Source organism: Lissotriton vulgaris, chromosome 3_1, assembly GCF_964263255.1.
Source record: "Lissotriton vulgaris chromosome 3_1, aLisVul1.2, whole genome shotgun sequence".
NCBI classification, from domain to species: Eukaryota; Metazoa; Chordata; class Amphibia; order Caudata; family Salamandridae; genus Lissotriton; species Lissotriton vulgaris.
In genome coordinates, this window is record NC_141689.1 from 996,975,243 (window position 1) to 996,997,192 (window position 21,950).

The 21,950-nt window shown below is 40.0% G+C and overlaps 1 protein-coding gene across 21 annotated transcripts in view; it reads right to left on the bottom strand.

The window, feature by feature from the left end:
- PTPRD (protein tyrosine phosphatase receptor type D) overlaps window positions 1-21,950 on the bottom strand; it is a 2,576,377-nt gene that overhangs the window by 294,366 nt on the left and 2,260,061 nt on the right. For 12 of the 21 annotated variants that reach the window (XM_086961360.1, XM_086961364.1, XM_086961363.1 and 9 more), the window contains 3 exons: window positions 18,707-18,848; window positions 11,084-11,389; window positions 10,098-10,291 (listed from right to left, as the gene is read on the bottom strand). In XM_086961360.1, the coding sequence (XP_086817486.1) occupies window positions 10,098-10,291; window positions 11,084-11,389; window positions 18,707-18,848 (642 nt within the window). The remainder of the gene's footprint in view (window positions 1-10,097; window positions 10,292-11,083; window positions 11,390-18,706; window positions 18,849-21,950) is intronic. The other 9 variants (XM_086961373.1, XM_086961372.1, XM_086961379.1 and 6 more) reach the window with 2 other exon arrangements.

Below are 21,950 nucleotides of genomic sequence, written 5' to 3' on the forward strand. Positions count from 1 at the left end.
ACTGGACCCCAGCACCACATCCCTCCTGGACAACCTCCACAACATTGGACTCTGCCAGATCGTGACTGAACCACACACTCAGCAGGACACACCCTCAACCCCCTCTTCACAACAGGTAACTCCATCACCTTCAGCCACACCACCAATCTTCCATGGACTGACCATCGATGCGTCCACTTCACCCTCAGAGCACCCACCATCCACAGACACCTGCACCTGCTCCCACGAATAAACTGGACCAGAATCACAGACGACCAGCTAATCTCAACACTCAGCAACTCCACCCCAACCATCGCGGAAAACGACGACCCCAACACCGCAGCTCAAACCCTGCACAGATGGATCTCCGACAGCTCCAACACCATAGCCCCCCTCAAGAAAAACAACAACACCCACACCAAGAAAGCCAGATGGTTTACCACCGAACTTCGAGAGTCCAGACGTACTTGCCACCGCCTCGAAAATGGCCTGGAGGAACACCATATCCACAGAAGCCTACAACAACTTCAGAGCCGCCACCAACACCCCCAACAACTCATCAGAAAAACGAGGACAAAAGCGATTAAAGACACAATCTCCACTCAAGCACACAACAGCAAAGAACTTTTCAACATCATGAAGGAGTTCGCCCAACCCACCAGTGAGTCCACCGACATCCCTCCCTCACAAGACCTCTGCGACAAACTCAGCACCTTTTTACATCACAAAATCAAGAGCCTCTACGACAACTTCGATGAAGACAACCAACACACTGAACACTCAACAACCACCTCCAACACCCTGAAGCCAGCGATCGACAAGTCGACAGCGTTCACTAGCAAAGACACACTGAAGACGATGAAGTCAATCCACTCCGGGGCCCCCACGGACCCCTGACCCGACCACATTTTCTACAGATCTGCCAACACCATTTCACCCATGCTCTTCCACACCATCAACCGCTACCTGGAACCTGCCACATTCCCTGACGACTGGAAACACACAGAGGTCAACTCTCTCCTGAAGAAACCCTCGGCGGCCCCAACCGACCTAAAAAACTACAAACCCATCTCCCTGCTCCCGTTCCCAGCGAAAGTCATTGAGAAAACCATCAACAGCCAACTTGCCACATTCATCGAAGAGCACAACATCCTCGACTCCTCCCAATCCGGCTTAAGAAAAAACGACAGTATGGATCCTGCCCTCCTTGCTGCAACAGGCAACATCTTCACCCTACTGGACAAAGGAGAAACAGCAGCCCTCATCCTCCGCGAACTCTCAGCGGCGTTCAACACAGTCTCCCACCGCACCCTAATACTCAGACTTCATGACGCAGTGATCCAAGACAAGGCCCTCATCTGGATCTGCTCCTTCCTTTCTGGCAGAACGCAGCGGGTCAGTCTCCCCCTTTCCTCTCCAACCCCACATCTACCACCTGCGGAGTCCCCCAGGGGTCCTCCCTCAGCCCTATGCTCTTCAATGTCTACATGGCTCCGCTCGCCCCCAGTATCAGAACCTACGGACTCAACATTGTGTCAAACGCAGACGACACCCAACTCTTCCTCTCCCTATCCAGCGAACCCAATATCGCCAGACACAATTTTCGAGAAGGCATGGAAGCCTTCGCCAAATGGATGAAAAACAGCTGGCTACAACTAAACACCAACAAAACAGTACTCGTCATGGGCCCAAACCCCTGACGCATGGAACACCACCTAGTGGCAACCTGGGAATCATCCTGGACTCCGAGCTCAAAATGGACCGCCAGATCAACTCCGTCTCATCCTCCTGCTTCCACACCCTCCTATGTAAGGCCTTCAAATGGATCCCCCTCAACACAGAAAGACCGTCACTCAGGCCCTGGTCTCCAGCATACTCGACTACGGCAACACACTCTATGCCGGAATAAACAAAAACCTCATCTGCATGCTACAGGACATCCAAAACGCCACCGCAAGACTTGTCCTCGACCTGCCAAGACACTGCCACATCTCTCAGCACCTGTGCACACTCCACTGGCTCCACATCAAAACTAGAGTCACCTTCAAGATGCTCACCCACGCCCACAAGGCGCTTCACAACACCAGACCAGTATACCTGAACAGCAGACTCAAATTCGATGCACCCCAGAGAACCCTACGATCTGCCCAGCTCTCCTACCCTGTGGTCCCCCACACCAGAAAGACAAGATCGGGAGCCCGCTCCTTTTCCTTCCTCGCGGCCCGAACCTGAATGTCCTGCCGCTCCACCACAGACAGACAACATTGCTCCCCATCTTCACAAGAAACCTAAAAACCTGGTTCTTCGACAGTCCCCCCCTTAATGGACTAAAGCCTGCTAACCCCCCCCCCCTCCAGAGCCTTGAGACCCTTACGGGTGAGTAGTCTCGCTTAACAAACGCCTGATTGATTGATTGATTGTTATTTCCATCAAACATGGATCTTGGTGCAGATGATGTCCTTGTGTTGCCACACTACCCTTACAGAATGTGGCAAACTGAAGCATCAACCTTCAATAGTTCTAAATGTAAGCCACAAACACGGACATTGTACATACAGGCATTTCAAGTAGGGTCTTTATAAATTGTCCTGCAATATGGGACAATTTTGGGAACGGGGCACCATTTGAAATGCAGGAAATATTTATATCATTAGTCAATATTTTTCTCTAGGTTGGATGTACCAATTTTCAATGTCTTTTAATATCTCAAGGGCCTTTGTGAGAACTTAGTATACAGCAATAATAGTGAATGAACATTATCTAGCTTTTAATTTTGGGGACAACCTTAGGTCTCCTGCTCAACAATTGAAACGGGAAAGATAAATCTGACAAAATTATTGAGATCTCACCCCCAGCTATTATTATGAGCATTCATCCCCATTTATAAAGAATACAGAAACTTGCTTTTCAAAAGGTGGAATAGAGAACAACGAAAAATTTATATTTTTAAAATGAAGTATGCAAAGTAATCCTTAGTTCTGTAACTATAACTGTATGTGCAACTTGCATTAATTTATCCTATCAGTTTCTACCAGCCTTAAGAGAACTACAATTAATTTGTCCACAACTTTTTTACTAGCCACGAAAGGATTCACCAAGTGGTCTGCATAATATAGAAACCTTTATTTTTACATTCAAGGCAGTCCTTGAATGCACCCGGCTCAATAGTATTCAAAGATGACCGATGATCCAGCGGGATCAATGCTGTTACCTGTCCCTACTCCACGGATGACGGCATGGCCTACAAATGGATCTTAATTTATGTTCTATAGGGCAGGAAGGGACCAAGCATAACAAACAAATCAATGAGCAAAGCTGTCGTGTTCACATCCTTTAATTGGCACTAGCCATTAAAGATTGATTCAAACTGAATGTATACTAAGCCACTTCTTGAACATCTAACTTCATCCAAGGGTATCAAGGGTATCAGTTCAACAATATTCAGTGCATTTGTTATGAAGCATGAAACGATTAATTCTATGAATGAAGCATTGTTTATTTTTCTTATTAAATGATCATGCTGTTAATGGAAATTGATTTGTTTATGTTAAATCAGCATGAATGTTTACCATTACAATCTATTCTATCTTTATGAAGGGGCCAGTTAACAAAACATTTAAGTGAGGTGAGTGGTGTGGTTATTTTCTTATGTCCGGTATAAGGATTAAACTTGTAATTTGAATATAGATTGATACATTCATAATCTTTAAAGCATCTTTATTTTGGGTGGCACAGAATGTCTGTTTTGCCCCAAACCAACTTTCTGTGGCACCTATAATGAAAGTTGCACAGAGCCAGGGATTCTGGAGGCCAAATATTTCCCAATGATCAAATTCTGGCTGCTGATCTGAATAGACCTTGGGTTTACACTCATTCCAGGTATGTTTATTTAGGGTGTCTTTTCTAGGCTATTATGGAGCTCAATCCTCTTCGATATTCTGTGCTGCATCATTATAGTCTATGAGAAATCATTTTTAGAAGATAAAGTCCACCGGAGTATTCATACACATCTGTCTGTAATATAGGGAAACATTAGGCTTTTTGTAATAAATATAGAACATGAAATGCTTATTAAGGGGGTTTGCTGTCTGTACAATGTCAAGGCAGGCAAGGACCCAGGCATCTATTATACTTTCTACAAATGTGAACTTAACAGAGGGGGGCACAGTCGTCAGTATTGGGTTCCCTAGGTAGTTCGTCCCTCTGGCCTTTCACTCAAAGATCAGTTCAATCTCAACTCAAGGAGCAGGCACTGACTCCCTATAGTGCCAGACAACCTGGCCTGGGTAGCTAAGTGCTTGATAAATCGATCATTCTTTCATTCAATCTTCCGGAAAGTGACATCTGGTGGTCCTTTTAACAAATTTGTGTTCCAGTTTGTATGAGGGACTGATTCTGATGTTGAACCAATTGTTAAATCCCATAATCCCAGTCAAAAATAAAAGTAGAGAGAGAAAGAGATAAAAAAGAGAAAAAGATATAGCACAGGGAGCAGAGAAGGAAAGAGGGTCCTTCTGCACAAATACATGTGGTACCCTGCAATTCAGATGTTATAATTAAAGTGAGAAAATTCAGTAGAATAATTATTATTCTTGAGAAATATGTGTCTAGTGGTGTGCCACACGTTCCAATGCTAGTAGAATAACTCTATTCCAAACTTGTACTGACATTGCAAATTTGCTATCAGGTGAGCCTAACAATAAAAAAGAAAAAATGTAAAAGTACAAATTGATATTTACCCCTAACGTTTAAGGCATTTTTGCACTCAAGACTACCCTAGCCTAAGACCACTTCAAAAGCTGTCCTTTCTCCTTGAAATGCCTAGACATAAGGACCTTGATCAATCTTACATATGTAGCCTTTGCATTAATTCTCGCACGGCTTCCAGAGACTTGTCCTAGTGTACGTCTCTCTTGGGCTGCCTGCTGCTGATCACTGGTGGCAGTCATTTTTGTACCTAAATGTCTTTGCTGAGCTTTTCTCTTAAGACACAGACATTTTTAAATGAGTGAAGCTATGAAGAGAGACAAAACCATGTTGAGCAATGCATTCAAACAAAGAGCATATAACAGTTTTCACCAAAATATCTTTTGGCTTAGTATCCAAGGAATACATGGTACTAAATTACAAATACACAATTAAGAAACAGAATCTGATAGGTGCAATTAGCAATAAAATACAGCACCTGCACAATGAGAGTTGTATGTTTTGCGATCAAACATTAACATTTGAGGAGGATAAGCACATAGACGTCATAGGGGCCTAGTCACAAAGGCATTATCGAGTATATAAGATAGTTCTCCGGCAACACTCTTTACGTACTCGTACATACCTTTGTGAGTTGGCCCAAAACATCTTAAATAGGAATACAAATTGAATATTCAGGGAATATGTATATACAATTTGTGCAAATAGAAAGGACTGCCTTCTTGTTGCAAATTCATTAGTGAATTGCACAAATCAGGGTCAATTCAGAGAAGCATGTAAGAGTACATGAAAGAATAGTACTGCCCTACTACTTCCTATACTTATATTGATTTAGGGACTTGGCTCTACAGCATACCTTTTAAAAACAAGAAGGTGGGATATTCGATTTTGTACTTAAGCGAACACAAAAATTTAGTTGCTCACTTTTAAGCCACAATAGGTAATATCCGCAAGTGATCTCCAGACACATTGTTCGCATGACTATGAAAACAATATTGGTAGATTTGACAGTCAAAATCATGGATTTTATAGACCTAATGTATTTGGGATATATTAATTGTATTTACTGATAAGGCTCATGCCCTGATTGTGTAGCAGAGATGCATCCCACTTTCTATTGATATGTTTGTGTGCCTTTTCCAAACCTTTATTTCAGAAGGTTCGATTATCAGAATAATAACTGTTTCTCAGAAGAATTCGAACAGCCTTTAATTTTCCGAGAACAAAAGACACTTCTCACAAGCAATCTTGCATAAAACTGTTACCTGTACATAGTGAATAACAAACACAAATCATTATCACTGTCCTGCTTTGGTTATATGTTTGGAATTTAGTAGTATGTATGTCTATAACAGGCAATCAATTTGATTGGCCCTATCAAAGAAGAGTTCTGTTCATAATTACAAGTGGTCGCCACATTCCTTCTTGACTACACGTATGCCTAAGACACATTGTCGACCACCTAATTATTCAGATCCTTATTAAGGGGCTCATTAGGATTGTGGATAATCCACATCCTCCGGGCTGGCGGAAGCCACCGCTGGCCCGGAGGATGCGGATTATCCGCTGCGGACTGAAAAAAGACCCCCGCCAGATTAGGATGGCCGGGGGATCTTTTTTCCGTCCGCCGCTTTTCCGCCGTGGTCGCCTTCCGACCGCGGCGGAAAAGCTCTAACATGGCTGGCGGTGTCTGTCAGACACCGCCAGCCATATTAGGATGTCAGCGGTCCTATGCCTTTCCACGGTGGCATTTCCACCGTGGAAAGGCATACAGACTTTTATTTGGGGGCTTGTTGCGGGCCCCCAGGGGTGAAGGGGAGTGCACATGGGGGGTACCTATGGTACCCCCCTGCCTTTGCGTGCACGAAGCGGCAGGCACCACGCGGTGCCTGCCGCTTTGTGCATGCAAAGGAAAACATGCACTTTTAAACTTGCGGCGGTTGCTGCTTGAGGCAGCATCTGCCGCAATGTTAAAAATAGGGGATGGGACTGCCAGGGTGGCGGTCACATCCTAATTGGGATGGAGGAAACGCCGCAGCCCCTGCGGACGGTCCCTCCACCTCGGGGTGGCGGACGGATGCAAGTCCGTCCGCCATCCTAATCGGCCCCTAAATTTGGTTAGGATCAGAAGAAATATACACACACAGAAGAAATGTCTAACTGGGAGTTTTCTAGTGTGGTAAACTTTCTGCTATTAAAGCTTTAGGGTTATGGTGGGTATGTAAAAAGGTGAAGATGGAGTGGCCATGCAAAATGCATGGAGCAACAAGACATTTGCAATGTTGTGGGTATTCACAGAGGATCTCAACACAAACATAAAGATCTACTGCAAAATTTACTGTAGCAAGTGTGGTTTAAAGGTGGTATTGAAAAGGAAACTCCCCCAAATATTACAGTTGTTGTCTATGTTGGGAAAGGAGCAACATGTATGTAACATGCAAGATGTTATGTAGATGCTTTTTGTTTGAATTGAATATATTGGATATGGAAAGTTGTGTCTGTGTTAGCGCCTCATGTACAATAGGTTTTTGAGTTTGCAAACACTCTGATTTGATAGATCAGAGGGTTTGCAAACACTAAAACTCATTTTGAAAAGTACTAAATCCATTTAAAAATTCGGAAAATCTTTTCCGTATTATTAAATGTGTTTAGGAAACTATAAGAAATGTATAATTGTGAGGATAAGGGCGTCTCTTCCATGTACCGATTCTTTATAGTATATATTAATGTTTCGCGTCCGAAATCTTGTCTTAACCTCATGCGCGCTAGCGGAATTCCGCTCGTACGCTGAGATTTTTAAAAGCGCATGTTACGTGACGAGCTGGGCTCGTCATCAGCGTGCGAGGAGGCTATGCCATGACGAGCCCAGCTCGTCATCAGCGTGGAAGGGGTTAAAGCATTAACATTTTACCAACATCACAAAGAGACCTCTTCTCCTTTGTGAACGTGGACAAGAAAATGTTTAGGAGCAGGCAGCTATCCCTGGTACAACTGTCTGCTCCTGAACATGTCTGTGAAAGTTTTCATCTCCTCCTTTAAATACATCCTATTTTAAGACTAAGACTTATTAAGACTAAGATTATTTTATTTAATAACAATCATAGACATGGTGGTCTGCTGACCCCAGCAGGCCACTATGCGTGTGATTGCACCAAATAATAGTGGGTAATAATTGACAACCTACCTCATTAACATTTATGAGGTAGGTCAAATTGCAACCCACTGCAATTCAGTATTATGTGAAACAACCTAATAGTGCGTTGGTTAGTTAAAAAACATACAAATGTATTCGGTAAAAGTTGGTGCACAAAATGGCCGACCATTTTTATTGACTCTATTATTGGCACTTGAGGCCTTTTATCTCTTATGTCAGCCTAAATGATTTGTGCCTGGTTAGATATAATAAGTTAGGCGACTAGGAAACACCTCAATGTGTAAAGTTCATAATTGCATCTGTGTGCAACCATCTGCCTCTAGGTGATGGGTCCTACTTGGGATTTTTGAAAACATATCATGATCGTGGATGAGAGTGGGTAAGGCTGAGCCTGTGTGCTTCTCCTATGGTTTATCATATTCCCTGTGATCGAAAACCACTTTTGTGCCAACACACAATTCACCTAATCCATCATCACTCACTGTAGATAAACAGCTCCACTATGAACCTTGGCCTTTGAACAAAGGCAAGGTCAGTGGCTAGAAGTGTCAAGAACCAAATGCACCACAGTTATTTAGACCACTGCATCAACCAAGACCAGACCTAGAGTTGGCTAAAATATTCTCTTAACTGTACGGAAACATGAAATCCTATCTCCATTTGATGCATTGGAGATTTGTATTGTGCATATCAAGTGGATTATCCCCTGTACTAAGCAGTCCTCTACAAACTGAAAATTCCGTATTGTACTATAAAATACAGGACTGCGCTGTCCAGCAGCTGAAGGAAGTTGCTCCCTCTATGTAAACAGATACATTTTCAAATAAAGCCAAATGTTTGAATTTATACTATAATTCGGTAAAAAAAATCTACTTGAATCCAAACCTACTTAGTCCCTCAGAAAAGAATTCGCATTTCACTCATCCTTTTTGTGTAGATTGCTTCACACAGTCAGATTTTCTTACTTTTAACTGAAACAAATAAAACTCTGCATTGTCTTATATTACTTAATTATAAACTTTGTCCTTTCAAATTAAGAAAATTATAGATAAAATTAGAGTTATGATCTCATCTTTGCCCGCTGGCAACGGACACCCTCCACTAACTTTGTTTCCTGAGATTATTTATAACTTGGAATGGCTCCATAGCCCTTACCTATGTACTGAAGTTGCATTTTACCACTTATCGCTTCATGTTTCGAGTAACACAAAATGTTTCTGTAGCTGACTAATATTTAACACTAACAAAGACCAAAGCTGCATATTTACAAGTGAATTGCTAAGTGAGGCGTTAAGAAAAAATTGCTAACGCCACACTCATTCTGAAAATGCAGGGATGCACCTTATGTGTGCTGCATTCTGCAGCACACATAGAAGTTGCAAATCGTCATTTTCCTAATGATTGTTTATGTGCAGGAAGGGACACCTTCCTGCACATAAACAATCATTTATGGCGATTTGCTGTTTGTATGTGTGCTGCAAAATCCAGCACACATAGAAGCAGCATAAACATGGAGAAATAAAAAATGCCTTCTCGTTTCACTATGTTAAGACCAGGTTTTCCCTTGTCTTTAATTTTGGTACTGCCCCATATTTACGCCACCCTTCTAAATAGGGGGCAGTGTAAAAATCAGTGGGTTTTGCGGCAGCTCGCCCACTGCAACACCCATTGCCCTCTCCTTTGACGCTAAGTGTAGCATGAAACGGGGCCTTATTTAAAAGGCGGCGTTACGCTACTTTTAGGTGGTTTAATGCCATCTCGTAAATGAGGAAAAGGAATTATCACCACAGGAATGTCGCAAAAAGTGACGTTCCTTTGGCGGTAAGCCCTTGTAAATATGCCCTAAAGTATGTTAACTGCTCTTCTTTATTTCTCACTCAACACAGATTTACTGTCTGTGAATGAATTGTCCTTTGAACTGCATGGAAATTTGTCAAAGGTCGCCACTAAATCAAACCTCTGGATACATGTTTAAGTGAGTATTTAAAACAGCATAGGTTCCACCACAAGAGAGCTTCACAACACAAGGTAATGTTCAAATAAATTGGATTGCTCAACAAACAATACAGTTACTAACACATTGAACAACTAATGCTTCATACAGTTACTAATATATTGATCAAGTAATGCTTCACAATGGTATACATAGCATCAACCATGCAGGTATCCGTAGCTGGCCAAAAAGATAAAAGGTAGATTATGTTTGTTGTCCACCATTTTATAGAGCATGCATTAAGGAAAATGTGCATGTAGTTACCTGTGCATCAGCCAGCATGACATCTTTCAGCATGGGTTGCCCCTTCGGCTCTCCATTTTCCATCCTCACATAATGGACCTGGTATCCTCTGATTTGGCCATGCTGCTTGTTCGGCATAGGTGAGCGCCATGTGATTTTGACTGATGTAGAGTTGACAGCCTCTACCTCGACTTTGCGAGGAGGGCCACTTGGAACTGGAACAACATCATTTGATAAAACAGAATTATAGTCACTGGTTCCACTCACCAAGGCAAATTCTTTATTTTCTTATGTTTTAATTTCAAGTTCTCTCAAATTATGAAACAAATCTGCTCTACCTTCTAGTGAAAGATCAAAAAGAATGACTGATGCAAAAAAGAAAATGGAAGAAAAAAAGAGCATTTGAGGAATAGAAGACATGTAAAAATGCAAAAAGCCAAGGCAGATGCTTTGCTTTGTGCAAAGCATTTAAGTACAAAGATATTTGAAAAGAAATGATTAAAAATGCAATAGGTTTTCAAAAATATGTTTTATATTTTGTTGGTAGGGAAAAAAACTTGTATGACAATTGGGCCTTCTTCATTTCCATTCTGACACTGAAGGCAATAAATAAGAAAGATGGCAAAAGTGTTGAAGCATCAGTCTTCCAAAAGATGTGCTAAAAAGGGCACCAAGAAAAAAATTATTAAAGTACTATCTACAGACAGAATCTGTATGTAGTATGGCAGGAAAAGAATAAAAAATACAAGAAGTGAAGAACTATTTTACAAAGTTGTGTGGTTTTTGGAAAGGAGAAGGTAGCAGATACAAAATGCACTTAGAAATGGTTGTTGTCTATTGATTGCCAAGATATAGACAGGAGTAAAGTTTGACTAAATAGGATTTGAGGTTATAAAATTAACATAAAGGAGGAAGGAAGGCAAGGATAAAGGGAGGACTTGGCTATGAAGATAGAAGTTTAGGAAAATTTGAGAGGGGCACAGTGTTTAGCAGCGTAGGCAACGTACCATCTTCATCTGTCCGGATCAATACAGCTAAACTCTCAGGGCCTGGTCCAATCTCAGTGTGGGCAGTCACAGTGATCTGGTATTCAGTCCATTTTTCCAAATTATCCAAAAGGTAGTGGTTGGTGTCTGATGAAATGCCCAAAATGTCATGGGGTTTGATATCTTCTCCATCTAGTCCAACATATTTGATGGCATACTCGGTGATGATTCCATTTTGTTTTTCCACTGGCGGGGGCAGCCAACTTACCAAGATGCTAGTGGAACTTCGACTTGTGCATCGAATGTCTTGAGGAGGAGCGGATGGCTCTAATTTCAGTAGTGGGGATTGTGGAGGGTTTTGGTGAGAGGATAAGAATGGTGGGGACACATAACAAAACAAAAGAAAAAACCAAAAATAAATAAAAAGTGGACACATAAAGGAAACTAAAACTTAAAATCTAAAAATACATCAGGCAGCCTGATGCACCTTGGCTTATCATGGAGTACAAAATCAATGTGAAGGAACAAACTTAAAAAGTGAAACGAGGGGGACATAAATGGAAATGATATCTCTACAATATTACCTACCTGTGTTTAAAAAATCTCTTATCAACAAATATATTTCCATATCCAATTTTCCTGTAACTGGCTGTAATTAATACAAGTTCAGAGTTCCGGTATACCTATTTTTTTCAGCAATAAATTAGGAGAATCCCCCAATTGAGAGTATTCCCATATTGCAAATAAGACCAATACAGAAATTAAGTGACCTATCATTAAGATGCTAAGTTAGTGATTAGATTTTGTTCTAGATGCACTGGTCGAGGAAAAAAACCACAGTTGTGAGTTTATTATTATTATTGGACATTTAGTATTCCTAAAATAATAAAACATTTATTAGATTATGCTTGAATTCATATGTAAAAAAACAAAGTTTAATTTAGGCTTTTTAACATTGACAGTTAGGTTCATGTTTCAAGCTCATGGTAACTAAAGCTAATACTTTATTCCAATTTGAGAGTACTTGCAATATGTTTGTAAATCCCATGTAAGAGTTAGAGCATCTAAAAAAGTACGTCTAAAAACAAGAGCTAACTATTGGAAATGCTACGCTACCATTTGTACACTTTTAGATGTCAGTTGCCAAGATTGTTACTAATTCCAAACAGAACTAGCCAAGACATTTTAAAAAGTGCCAAATAATTTAGTTTTTAGAAATACTATTCAACATGAATCTAAAGTAATTTTTCACATACTTTACACATATAGTGCAACTTATATCTACTAACAAAGTTAAACATAATAAATTACAACCAATAAAATAAATAGGCATAACATTCAGAACATTTCAAAGAAATATCTGCCGTTCTGAGTGCCACCTTTGATAGAGAGTTGAACAAAGATCTGTAAGAGCACTACAATGCCTGAAGATTGATTATAATCAGCTTCAGACACTCTCAAAGAATGAGAGCTCATATTCACACAAGCCAAATACCTGTTTACTACCATAAATCATGCCAGCCGGAAACCTCAGTCCCTACGGCTGCTCTCCCACATGTAACATAGTGCACCTCCTGATGCTTCTCAAAGGGTTACAGGACGGGAGAGTGCAAATGGGATGGGTGTTTAATTAATTAATCCCTCCTCAAGCACCACAGAACTCTCCTGCAGAGATGTTCAAGTCACCCTGTCACCACTACCTTTCATGTTGCACAAGTGTCTCTTCAGGTAGCCAGCTGGGTTAAACTTACAATAGGGGATAGGTCAGAGAGTCATATTAACATCTTTGAATGCTGGAGCATATTCTTCCATGAATTAGGGTGAACTGCCTGTTGTGTATCCAGGCATTATTATGTTGATGATGGCAATTAGCAGCAACAGCAACAAAACAGACTATGAATTGTAGTTGATGTACACAAAATGGTGGTAAAGGGACAAGTACTTTATCACTCTTAGGAAATCACAAATAATAAAATGCAAAATTAAGGGTGCCTATGGGGCTAAGGCCCCCCTTGATGCACCACACTAAATGTGGTGCACATGTAAAGCATGCAAATGCCCTAGGGGCATGTGTGCGCTACATGGCTATTTAAAAAATGCATCGACTTGAAGTCTATGGCAATAGCATTTCCAAAATGTACATTTTGCATTTAAGAAATGCTTTGTAGATGTGCCTAGGAAATAGGTAATCCTTATTTGTGATTTCATAATTAGGGAATCACAAAATGCGATTTCTACTGGGGTTGGCCTTTGTACATATTGAAACGTAGTATTGTATTTTTTAACTGACTTAAATTATGATTTGGTTAGTTAAGAAATGTAATTTCCTTTCATACATCAGGCCCTAAATCTTTACAATGCGTATACATGCACAGACTGCAAAGGTATCTATTGGTAATGATCAAGCAAAGAATATATTTAGATACTATTTACAATAGCTTTTCAGTGTGATCTCCAAAGTTCCAATAACAACTAATGCATCCCAATGCTCCTAACCAAAACCATCACTTGAGCCACTCCTACCTGGCCCCCCTGATGAGCTTAAAAGGGAACATTACAACACCTTGGATGAAAAAGAGATACCTGCCTTCATTGCTCTGCTTCACCAATGAGTGCAAATTGAGTATACAGAAGCAAAGGTGAAGATGTAGTCTACAATTTAAACTCTCAAACAAATCAACAGATAAATAGATAAATAACAACACCAGCCTTCTTTTTCAAAGTTAAGTAAATATTTTCATTTTTTCCAAATACTATAACATTCAGATAGGGTCTAGGAAATGTTCACTAACAATTGCAATTTAAAATGAAATTCTATAAAAGTGTTTGCACTCTTTAGCTTACCTATTCTAAATTGCCATCCATTAATCAGTGCAATTTCTCAAGGCATTAGTGAGTAGGTTGCATGTCAGAATAGCATCTACAGAAATATTGTCCAACATAAATGTTGTTTCTGAAATAATGTTAACAAAAGAATTGTCCCTTTGGGATTAGGCTTTTTTATCATTCACTCCAAAGGGGTGATATTTTAGTAGACAATCTTTAAGACACTATATTTCTGTTACAGGTAACTGTAACACGGTATTCTGGTACAATAAAAGCAAAGTATTGTGATTTTACCTATTTAATTACTCTTCCATAATTTCTATACAAATATGAAACATTTGTTAAAATTAAGTTAAAAAGTAAATATGGCTTTAGTTCTTTAGGGGGAGCTAATTTTGGACCAATGCGATATGTCAGAACTTGAATAATTTTGAACGTATAATCATTATTTCTAATACACTGCTACTAGTGCCTTAAGTGGAAACAGTTATGGAAAGTTATTAGGCTAATTTGAGGCCCTTCTTTTTGCTAACAAACAAAATGAGTTCTTTATGGTTTATTAGAAGATCACAAACTAATGGAGAGATGCTGCTTCATCGAAATGCCATCAGGATGACCATGGTGTGTGCAGAAGCACAAGTTCCAGCAGCAACAGTGAAAGTTATTTTGAATTTACTTCTGCTATCTATGCACAACACATTTTATGTGGCAAGCAAGTAAAGGCTACTGGCTTACTAATTGAGATCTGGTTTCTAATGATTGGCAATAGATAGATGATAATGATGAGCTATGGAACTGTTAAAGTTTCGTAGTTTTACCATATGTGTACTCAAAGTCACTGCATGGTATTAACCAGAGATCCTTTTACTTGAAGAAAATGATGTTGCTTTTTAAGTGGTTGTAGTATCCTTGTCCACACTGTTTGTGTAAATAGGAACTATAAATGATTTATTCAATAATGGAGAAAAACATGGCATATGTGTCCTGTGTGATCTTTTTCAATTTCTCTATTATACTGGGCCCATGCACACCATGCGCCCTTTGAATTCTATAGTAATACTGAACCAGGGGAATCTTGCATTAGTTTCAGCCAGTCCTCCAAATTCAAATTGTCAGAATACAGAGAACACAAGACATTCACTTTTCACTTATTGCTGAATACAGAAAGACTACTGAAATTAAGTCAGCCCCGCACAATCTTTGTATAAGTGTGCTTATGCAAACACTGAGGGCAGCCAACATATGCATGCAGCATAGTTTAAATAAATGTATAAAATCGTATTTAAAGTTATACCTACCATAGAAAACGACAGGCTTGTAGACTCTGACTGTAAAGTGTACTTACCATACCCACCAGCGGCTATCTCAGCACAATGTTTAAGCAAACTTATGATAGCAGATAATTAATAAACCCACCAGCACATAAGTAAACCTACTGAGTAATTGCTAGATTTGTCCATGGCACCAATATTTCAACCATTAACATTAAGAAATTCACCATTACTGTCATATACATTTTTTTGGGGAAACAACACTCATAATAAGGAGTGGTTTTATGGTGGCTAGCATATGCTTAGAGTTAATCCACTTTTGCTGCTACTTATTAGCCCCTTCGGCGCTGCGCAAATTCTCCTGCTGTGTGGGAGAATTAATAAGTGGGCGGGATTCGGACCAGGCTGTCCTTAGCACACGCCCACCGAGACGTCGGACGGCCGGGTGCCGTCCTGAGCACCGAAGAGGTTAGTAATTTAGTACTTGTAATGTAGGCATTTTCAAAATGTTAATGTTTGTAAACAGAGAGGCAACATAGTAATAGGCATCCGAAAACACATGGCAACATCCAAACCACTTGAGGAAAGAAACAAAGCAAAGCATATTATTGTCTTTTCTTAAACAGGTAACAAGGTCAAGCAATACATTCAGGAATGCAGCATCATATAGGCAAGTCATCTTGAAGTGCAACTGTTGGTTATTATACCGCTGTTTCAATAGCACGTCCACAGTAGGGCTCTCAAGGTGGGCAGAGTGGAGTGAGGTCTGTAATCTTATGAACAGCCCTTTCCGAGAGATAGACAATGAAAGCCTTTTTAATGGGAGTATGGACAAGGGCAAAAAGGTGGAAAAAATTTGCAAGATATTCATTGTCCTTACATGAGTTGTAAAGTTTGATAGAAAACAGCTCTCTATTCATTAAGAATAGCTCTAAGTGGTGTCAAAATTTAAAGGATTGATATAGTTTGTGTGACATTTTCCAAATGGTCAACAGTAACAAATAACTGTGATACCAGGTGATGATAACTGTCCTACATCTAGATCATCAGCTGGAATTGTCAAAGGTAAAGTCTATATTGGTGGTAAATTAAACTTATAACAGTCTGCACTGTGGCAGCTGGAGCCTGTTAAGTTTCAGGTCTATGACTGCAAAATCACCATTGTGTGATGGATGAGCTTTATATTCCTCATGTTTTTTCTCTCCTTTTTTAGATTGATATCTTGTGCCCCAAGAACTAGACCTTCTGTGGAAAAGAACATTGTTACAGAAAGTAGAAAATGGAGCACAGTGGAAAGGTTAGAAAAAATACTGCTTCAGTTCCTTCCAGACAGGTATTTCGTCAGACAGAACTGAACCATAGCAAGCTTTACAACCCCATTCTTTATGACCAATGCCAAACTCAATCAACATATTGATAAAAGAATAGTGGCTGCTTTCCACACTCTTTGGTTTATTTCCCTGTGCAGTGGTTATTTTCCAAACAGTTACGGTCAACTTGTTTTGCATTCATTATCTGTAGACTTTATGCAATGCTATTGAGAAGCAATCCTCTATGTATATAAAACCATCATATAACCTGGCTTTTATATTTGCAGTCAGCATCTGCTTTGCTCTCAAATAGCAAGTGAAAATTCCACATATGTAATGCAGCTACAGAAGTATACTTTAAAATGGCCTGAGTAGTGCTTGCTGAAATAAATCTTGCTCTTGTTTTGCTGACTCGTAGTATACTATTGCATATAGACTCACATTTCACAATCTTTGCCTTGCCACAATCCTGTATTGTTCAAGATGACGCAAAATAAATAGACAAGAATTTGTTTTAATGAAATAAGATTTTTGAAGTGGTTTCTTTTCTACCTATCATCCTATTTATATGAATAAAAACGAACTAATCAACATTGTCTTTTGGTAAGGTTCTATTTCTGTGACAGAAAGCCATTTAGACCCAAAATGTCAATGGCATGAGAGGTCATCATCAGATTTCTTGAGGTAAACCCTAAAATATATGGCCTTTCTTAGATTGTTTGCAAAAATGCTAGAATGTAAACATCATCTAGCTGGGGATTTGTTTCTGAAGCTGGAGACCAGTGTTTCTCTATAATGTGCCCCATATTTGGAGAAATTTTAAGGTTGATAGTAAAACTATCACCAAATATATGTGTGTCTGACATAAGGGCAATCATGCCCTATTTTGTTTTTTTCAATACTTTTAATGTCTTTTTAATATTCATCTACACTTGTTAACACCTACTCCAACTGGATGATGCAACCCAATAGAATGTCTAGTTCATTTCTACATGGTTGTCCTTCTGGTATTCTATAATTGATTGAGGATGATTCTGCCATAGAAAGATATCTGGTAGGCCAAACCAGAGAAACATTTCATTACGAAATTGCTGATGTCATTTGAAAGCATTCAGGGACACTATACATTGAATGGCAAATTGTTATATCCATTAATATCTCTATTTCTAGTACTCCAGAAAAAGACAGGGATTGTCATGAAGGCTGGAGCTAACATTACCATACAGAAGCAGAACATGATATTAATGCTCCTAGGTTGAGCAACAGTCTAGCAATGAAGATTTCTAAGAAAGATTCACATTCTTCTTTTCCGAGAGGCACAGGACTTGAATACAGATTGCCTCTGTGGTAGAATTAATTATCATACTGAGTTATCTTACTCTGTGTCCCTTTTCTAAAATATTAAGTCATGTAGACAGACAGTAGTAGAACTGAGGCATTGGCAGCAGTCGGGAAAGTATGTGCTTTCTTCAATTTGCATGGCATAAATTTAGAAATATCGGAATATACCTTTTTATAGACATTCATATTTGTTTGCTTAAGGGAGCATTTTAATTAGAAAAGGCACATAATCTGTAGAAGAGCGGACTCAGTATATCTGAGTGTATTGAGAAAATAAACTCATTGAGATCTAACTTAAATTTAAGGGTTGTCTGATAAACCTCAAAATGTTGGTATTGTCTGTTTTCTAGGTACTAGGACAAATGTGTACTGCCCTAAAATGGAGATATATATTAATCCATGCTTTAAAATGTTCTACTCAAAAGTTAGAGTGGAAGCAACACCAACAACTTCACCAATTTGAGTTTAAGCTTGGTTGGATTTTGTAAATCTTCCAGTCTCTTAGGTAAGAGAAACAGAAGTAAAGGACGGAAATGATAACATAGTTTGAACACACTTAGCAAGCTTCATTTTTATTTATGTTTTTTTTTAAGCAAAGCACATATGTTATAGTTCATGGTGGAGTGCTTTAAAATAAGTATGGTCCTTCTGATGTCTAGACAGTCCTTCTAACCTTCATGAACATTCACATCAAAGCATGAACCTGCTAAGTTTCTTTCTTTCTTTTCAAACATACGCTGCATCTTTAGATGTCAGAATTCATTTGCCTCTTTGTGTTGGTTTAAGTGCTATTCTCTTAGCAATGCTTACTCTTGGCAGTGTGAGGTATCCTTCAAATAGTCTTCTTGAAAAAAAACACAAGGACCAGAATAAAATTAAGAAGGAGGAAGACCTACTTGACTGCATAGTTCTGGCTGAGATTTCTGCGGTGGAAGCACCAAAACCTAATGTAGAGCGGGCAGCGAGGGTGAAGTAATAGAGGCTGTTTGGCTTTAGTTCTTGCAGGCGGTAGGTTGTTGTTGGCTCAATGGTGATGCGCTGCAAAAGAAATGTGTTATTGTTGTTAATAGAACATGAAGGCATGAGCAAGTCTGCTCTTGGTGATTGTATCAAGGTATTTTGGTATTGTACCAGGTGGGCAAAAGCTATTTTCTAGGAAACTGACAGGCCAGTAGCAAGTCTGATATTTTCTGACAATTTATTAATCGATCTTTGAAGGCTCTCAGCATATATACTTCCATACACACAATCCATGGAGAGAGAGAAGCTTGTTATACATGTGTTCTTGTTCATGTGTTTACTTTAGATGACTAACATTTTACAACAGTGTCTACACCATCAATATATTACATCTCTACGATTACGATTTTCTTCTAAAGGTACTCACTCTTCATTTTACAACCTTTTTAGTTCTTGTCAGACCATAATTGAACACACAATTTAAATCTGTTACTGTAGTTAAGATTTTTTTGTATTACTTCATTAGAGAATGAATTCTAAATCCAAACGTACATTGATTCTAAGAGTTTGAAATCCTTTCTATGTCATATCAATTCAAGCCACCTACTGTAGGATAATGTTCAACTTTGGAATAACAATATTACGAAGGTATGGCTCTATGTAAAAATACAGATGAAAATGAGGGTTGAAACATACATTGTTCTTGGATAAATCTTTTATACATTTGTCATTGTAACCTACATTTAACACCAAAAACTATGCTGAATTATTCCCAGTATCAAATATTTCATCTATCAGAAGTGTTTGGCTCAGACATAATTTCATCTTTTTTCCCATTGGTTAATAGATTGTTTCCAGAATTTCATTTCATGATTAATTGCCTACTGGCTTACTCATTGGATGCCCCTCTATTGAACTAAATGTAGCCTTGTTACTTCCCAGAAGCATTAAAAAACAAACATATTGCTTCCAGTTGGTTAAAAGGATATGATAATCATGGTTGCAGCATCTCTCCCTAATACTGAATCCTCATAGCTATCTAATTAAACATTTATAGAACTGTCTGTCTCTTTCCAATGCAATATATGCTCATAGACATTGGTCTACAGTCAATACCATAAGCTTGCACTTAGGAATTTTAAGCTTAACCAAACTTTTCGATGGACTTAGAGGACATCTACACACACTTGCTCATTTGCACTAGTTTCCACCTCACTAGTTATTGTGCTACAACCTTAGATTAGGTTTTCATAAGCCAACAGGCTGTGACAAGGGGTACTGTGTGGAATGGCAAAAAAATAATTTAGTGTTCTAGAGTGCAACTGTCTAAATCAAGACAGCCTTAATGATCAACTCTATTCTGGCCTATAAGTAACTTGAAACAGGTCTCAGAGAGAAGTAATATGTTTCTTTTGCCTCTTAGGAGTATAACAAATCTTTTTGTTCAAGTGCTGTGGAAAAAGATCATAATTAATAAATATGTTACCTATGAATTTATGCCTATTAGACGAAACCCAATCCATTGTGGGTGGTTTACTTGGTAAATAACTGAATGGGCTTGAAGAGGTCATTAGTGATTGGCCAAGTTTTATACCTATATTTTAGTTATAAACTATAAACCTCATTCAAGTCGCACAAGATTAATTATTACAGGCCACTATACTTTCCTGTCACTTACTGCACACTCTCTGGTCCTGAAGAAGCATGTGGGATCTCCTCCTGAGACCAATCATTGCGCAAAATATGTAGACCTCTAAACATGCCCATTAGGGGTATGCCATATGTTTACTTCCCTCTAGCAGCACAACCTTATGGTTTTTTACTGATGGCAGATGGACTTTTCTCTCAATAACTTACTAGTTACCCCTCCAGTCGTCTTTTAACCTCACGTTAGGACACCGCTGCCACTCACACCCTCACGGCTTTTTCTTAAAAAGAACTCTAAAAAAGTGACCCTTCGGGGGACCCATAGGGAATTGTAGCCCTGGCCCAAAGAGGAGCTCCGCCCAATGATGAAGCATTACAAAAGGGGGTGGTAATGGATGGAGCATCTTAACCAATCAAACACTCACACCCAGCCAAAAGATCTGGGTTTAATCCATCACCGTTCTTTAGCCCACTCTGCCACCCCAGTTCAGACAAGCTATATGCAAATCAGTCTGACCCTGTGCCTCATGGGAGCAGTCCAGCCCGAACTGCCAAGCCATGCCTTCCCTGGACCGGAAACAAGCTTTCGAGGACCGGTTTCTGGCATTCCAGCCGTCTTCAGCCCGGCTTGCTTGAATCCAGTGGCAAAGTGAGCAAGGGACTCACGTTTGAGCATACTCTGCTACACTTATTGCGGCCAAAAGCGGTACAAAAGGTGGTGGTAATGGACGGAGCATCTGAACCAATCAAACACTCACACCCAGTCAAAAGATCTGGGTTTAATCCATCACCATTCTTTAGCCAACTCTGCCACCCCAGTTCAGACATGGCTATATGCAAATCAGTCTGACCCTGTGCCTCATGGGAACAGTCCAGCCCGAACTGCCAAGCCATGCCTTCCCTGGACCGGAAACGAGCTTCCGAGGACCGGTTTCTGGCATTCCAGCCGTCTTCAGCCCGGCTTGCTTGAATCCAGTGGCAAAGTGAGCAAGGGACTCACGTCTGAGCATACCCTGCCACACTTATGGCGGCCAAAAGCGGTACAAAAGGGGGTGGTAATGGACGGAACATCTGAACCAATCAAACACTCACACCCAGTCAAAAGATCTGGCTTTAATCCATCACCGTTCTTTAGCCCACTCTGCCACCCCAGTTCAGACAATGCTATATGCAAATCAGTCTGACCTTGTGCCTCATGGGAACAGTCCAGCCCGAACTGCCAAGCCATGCCTTCCCTGGACCAGAAACAAGGTTCCAAGGACCGGTTTCTGGCATTCCAGCCGTCTTCAGCCCAGCTTGCTTGAATCCAGTGGCAAAGTGAGCAAGGGACTCACGTCTGAGCATACCCTGTCACACTTATGGCGGCCAAGAGCGGTACAAAAGGGGGTGGTAATGGACGGAGCATCTGAACCAATCAAACACTCACACCCAGTCAAAAGATCTGGGTTTAATCCAATAACGTTCTTTAGCCCACTCTGCCACCCCAGTTCAGACATGGCTATATGCAAATCAGTCTGACCCTGTGCCTCATGG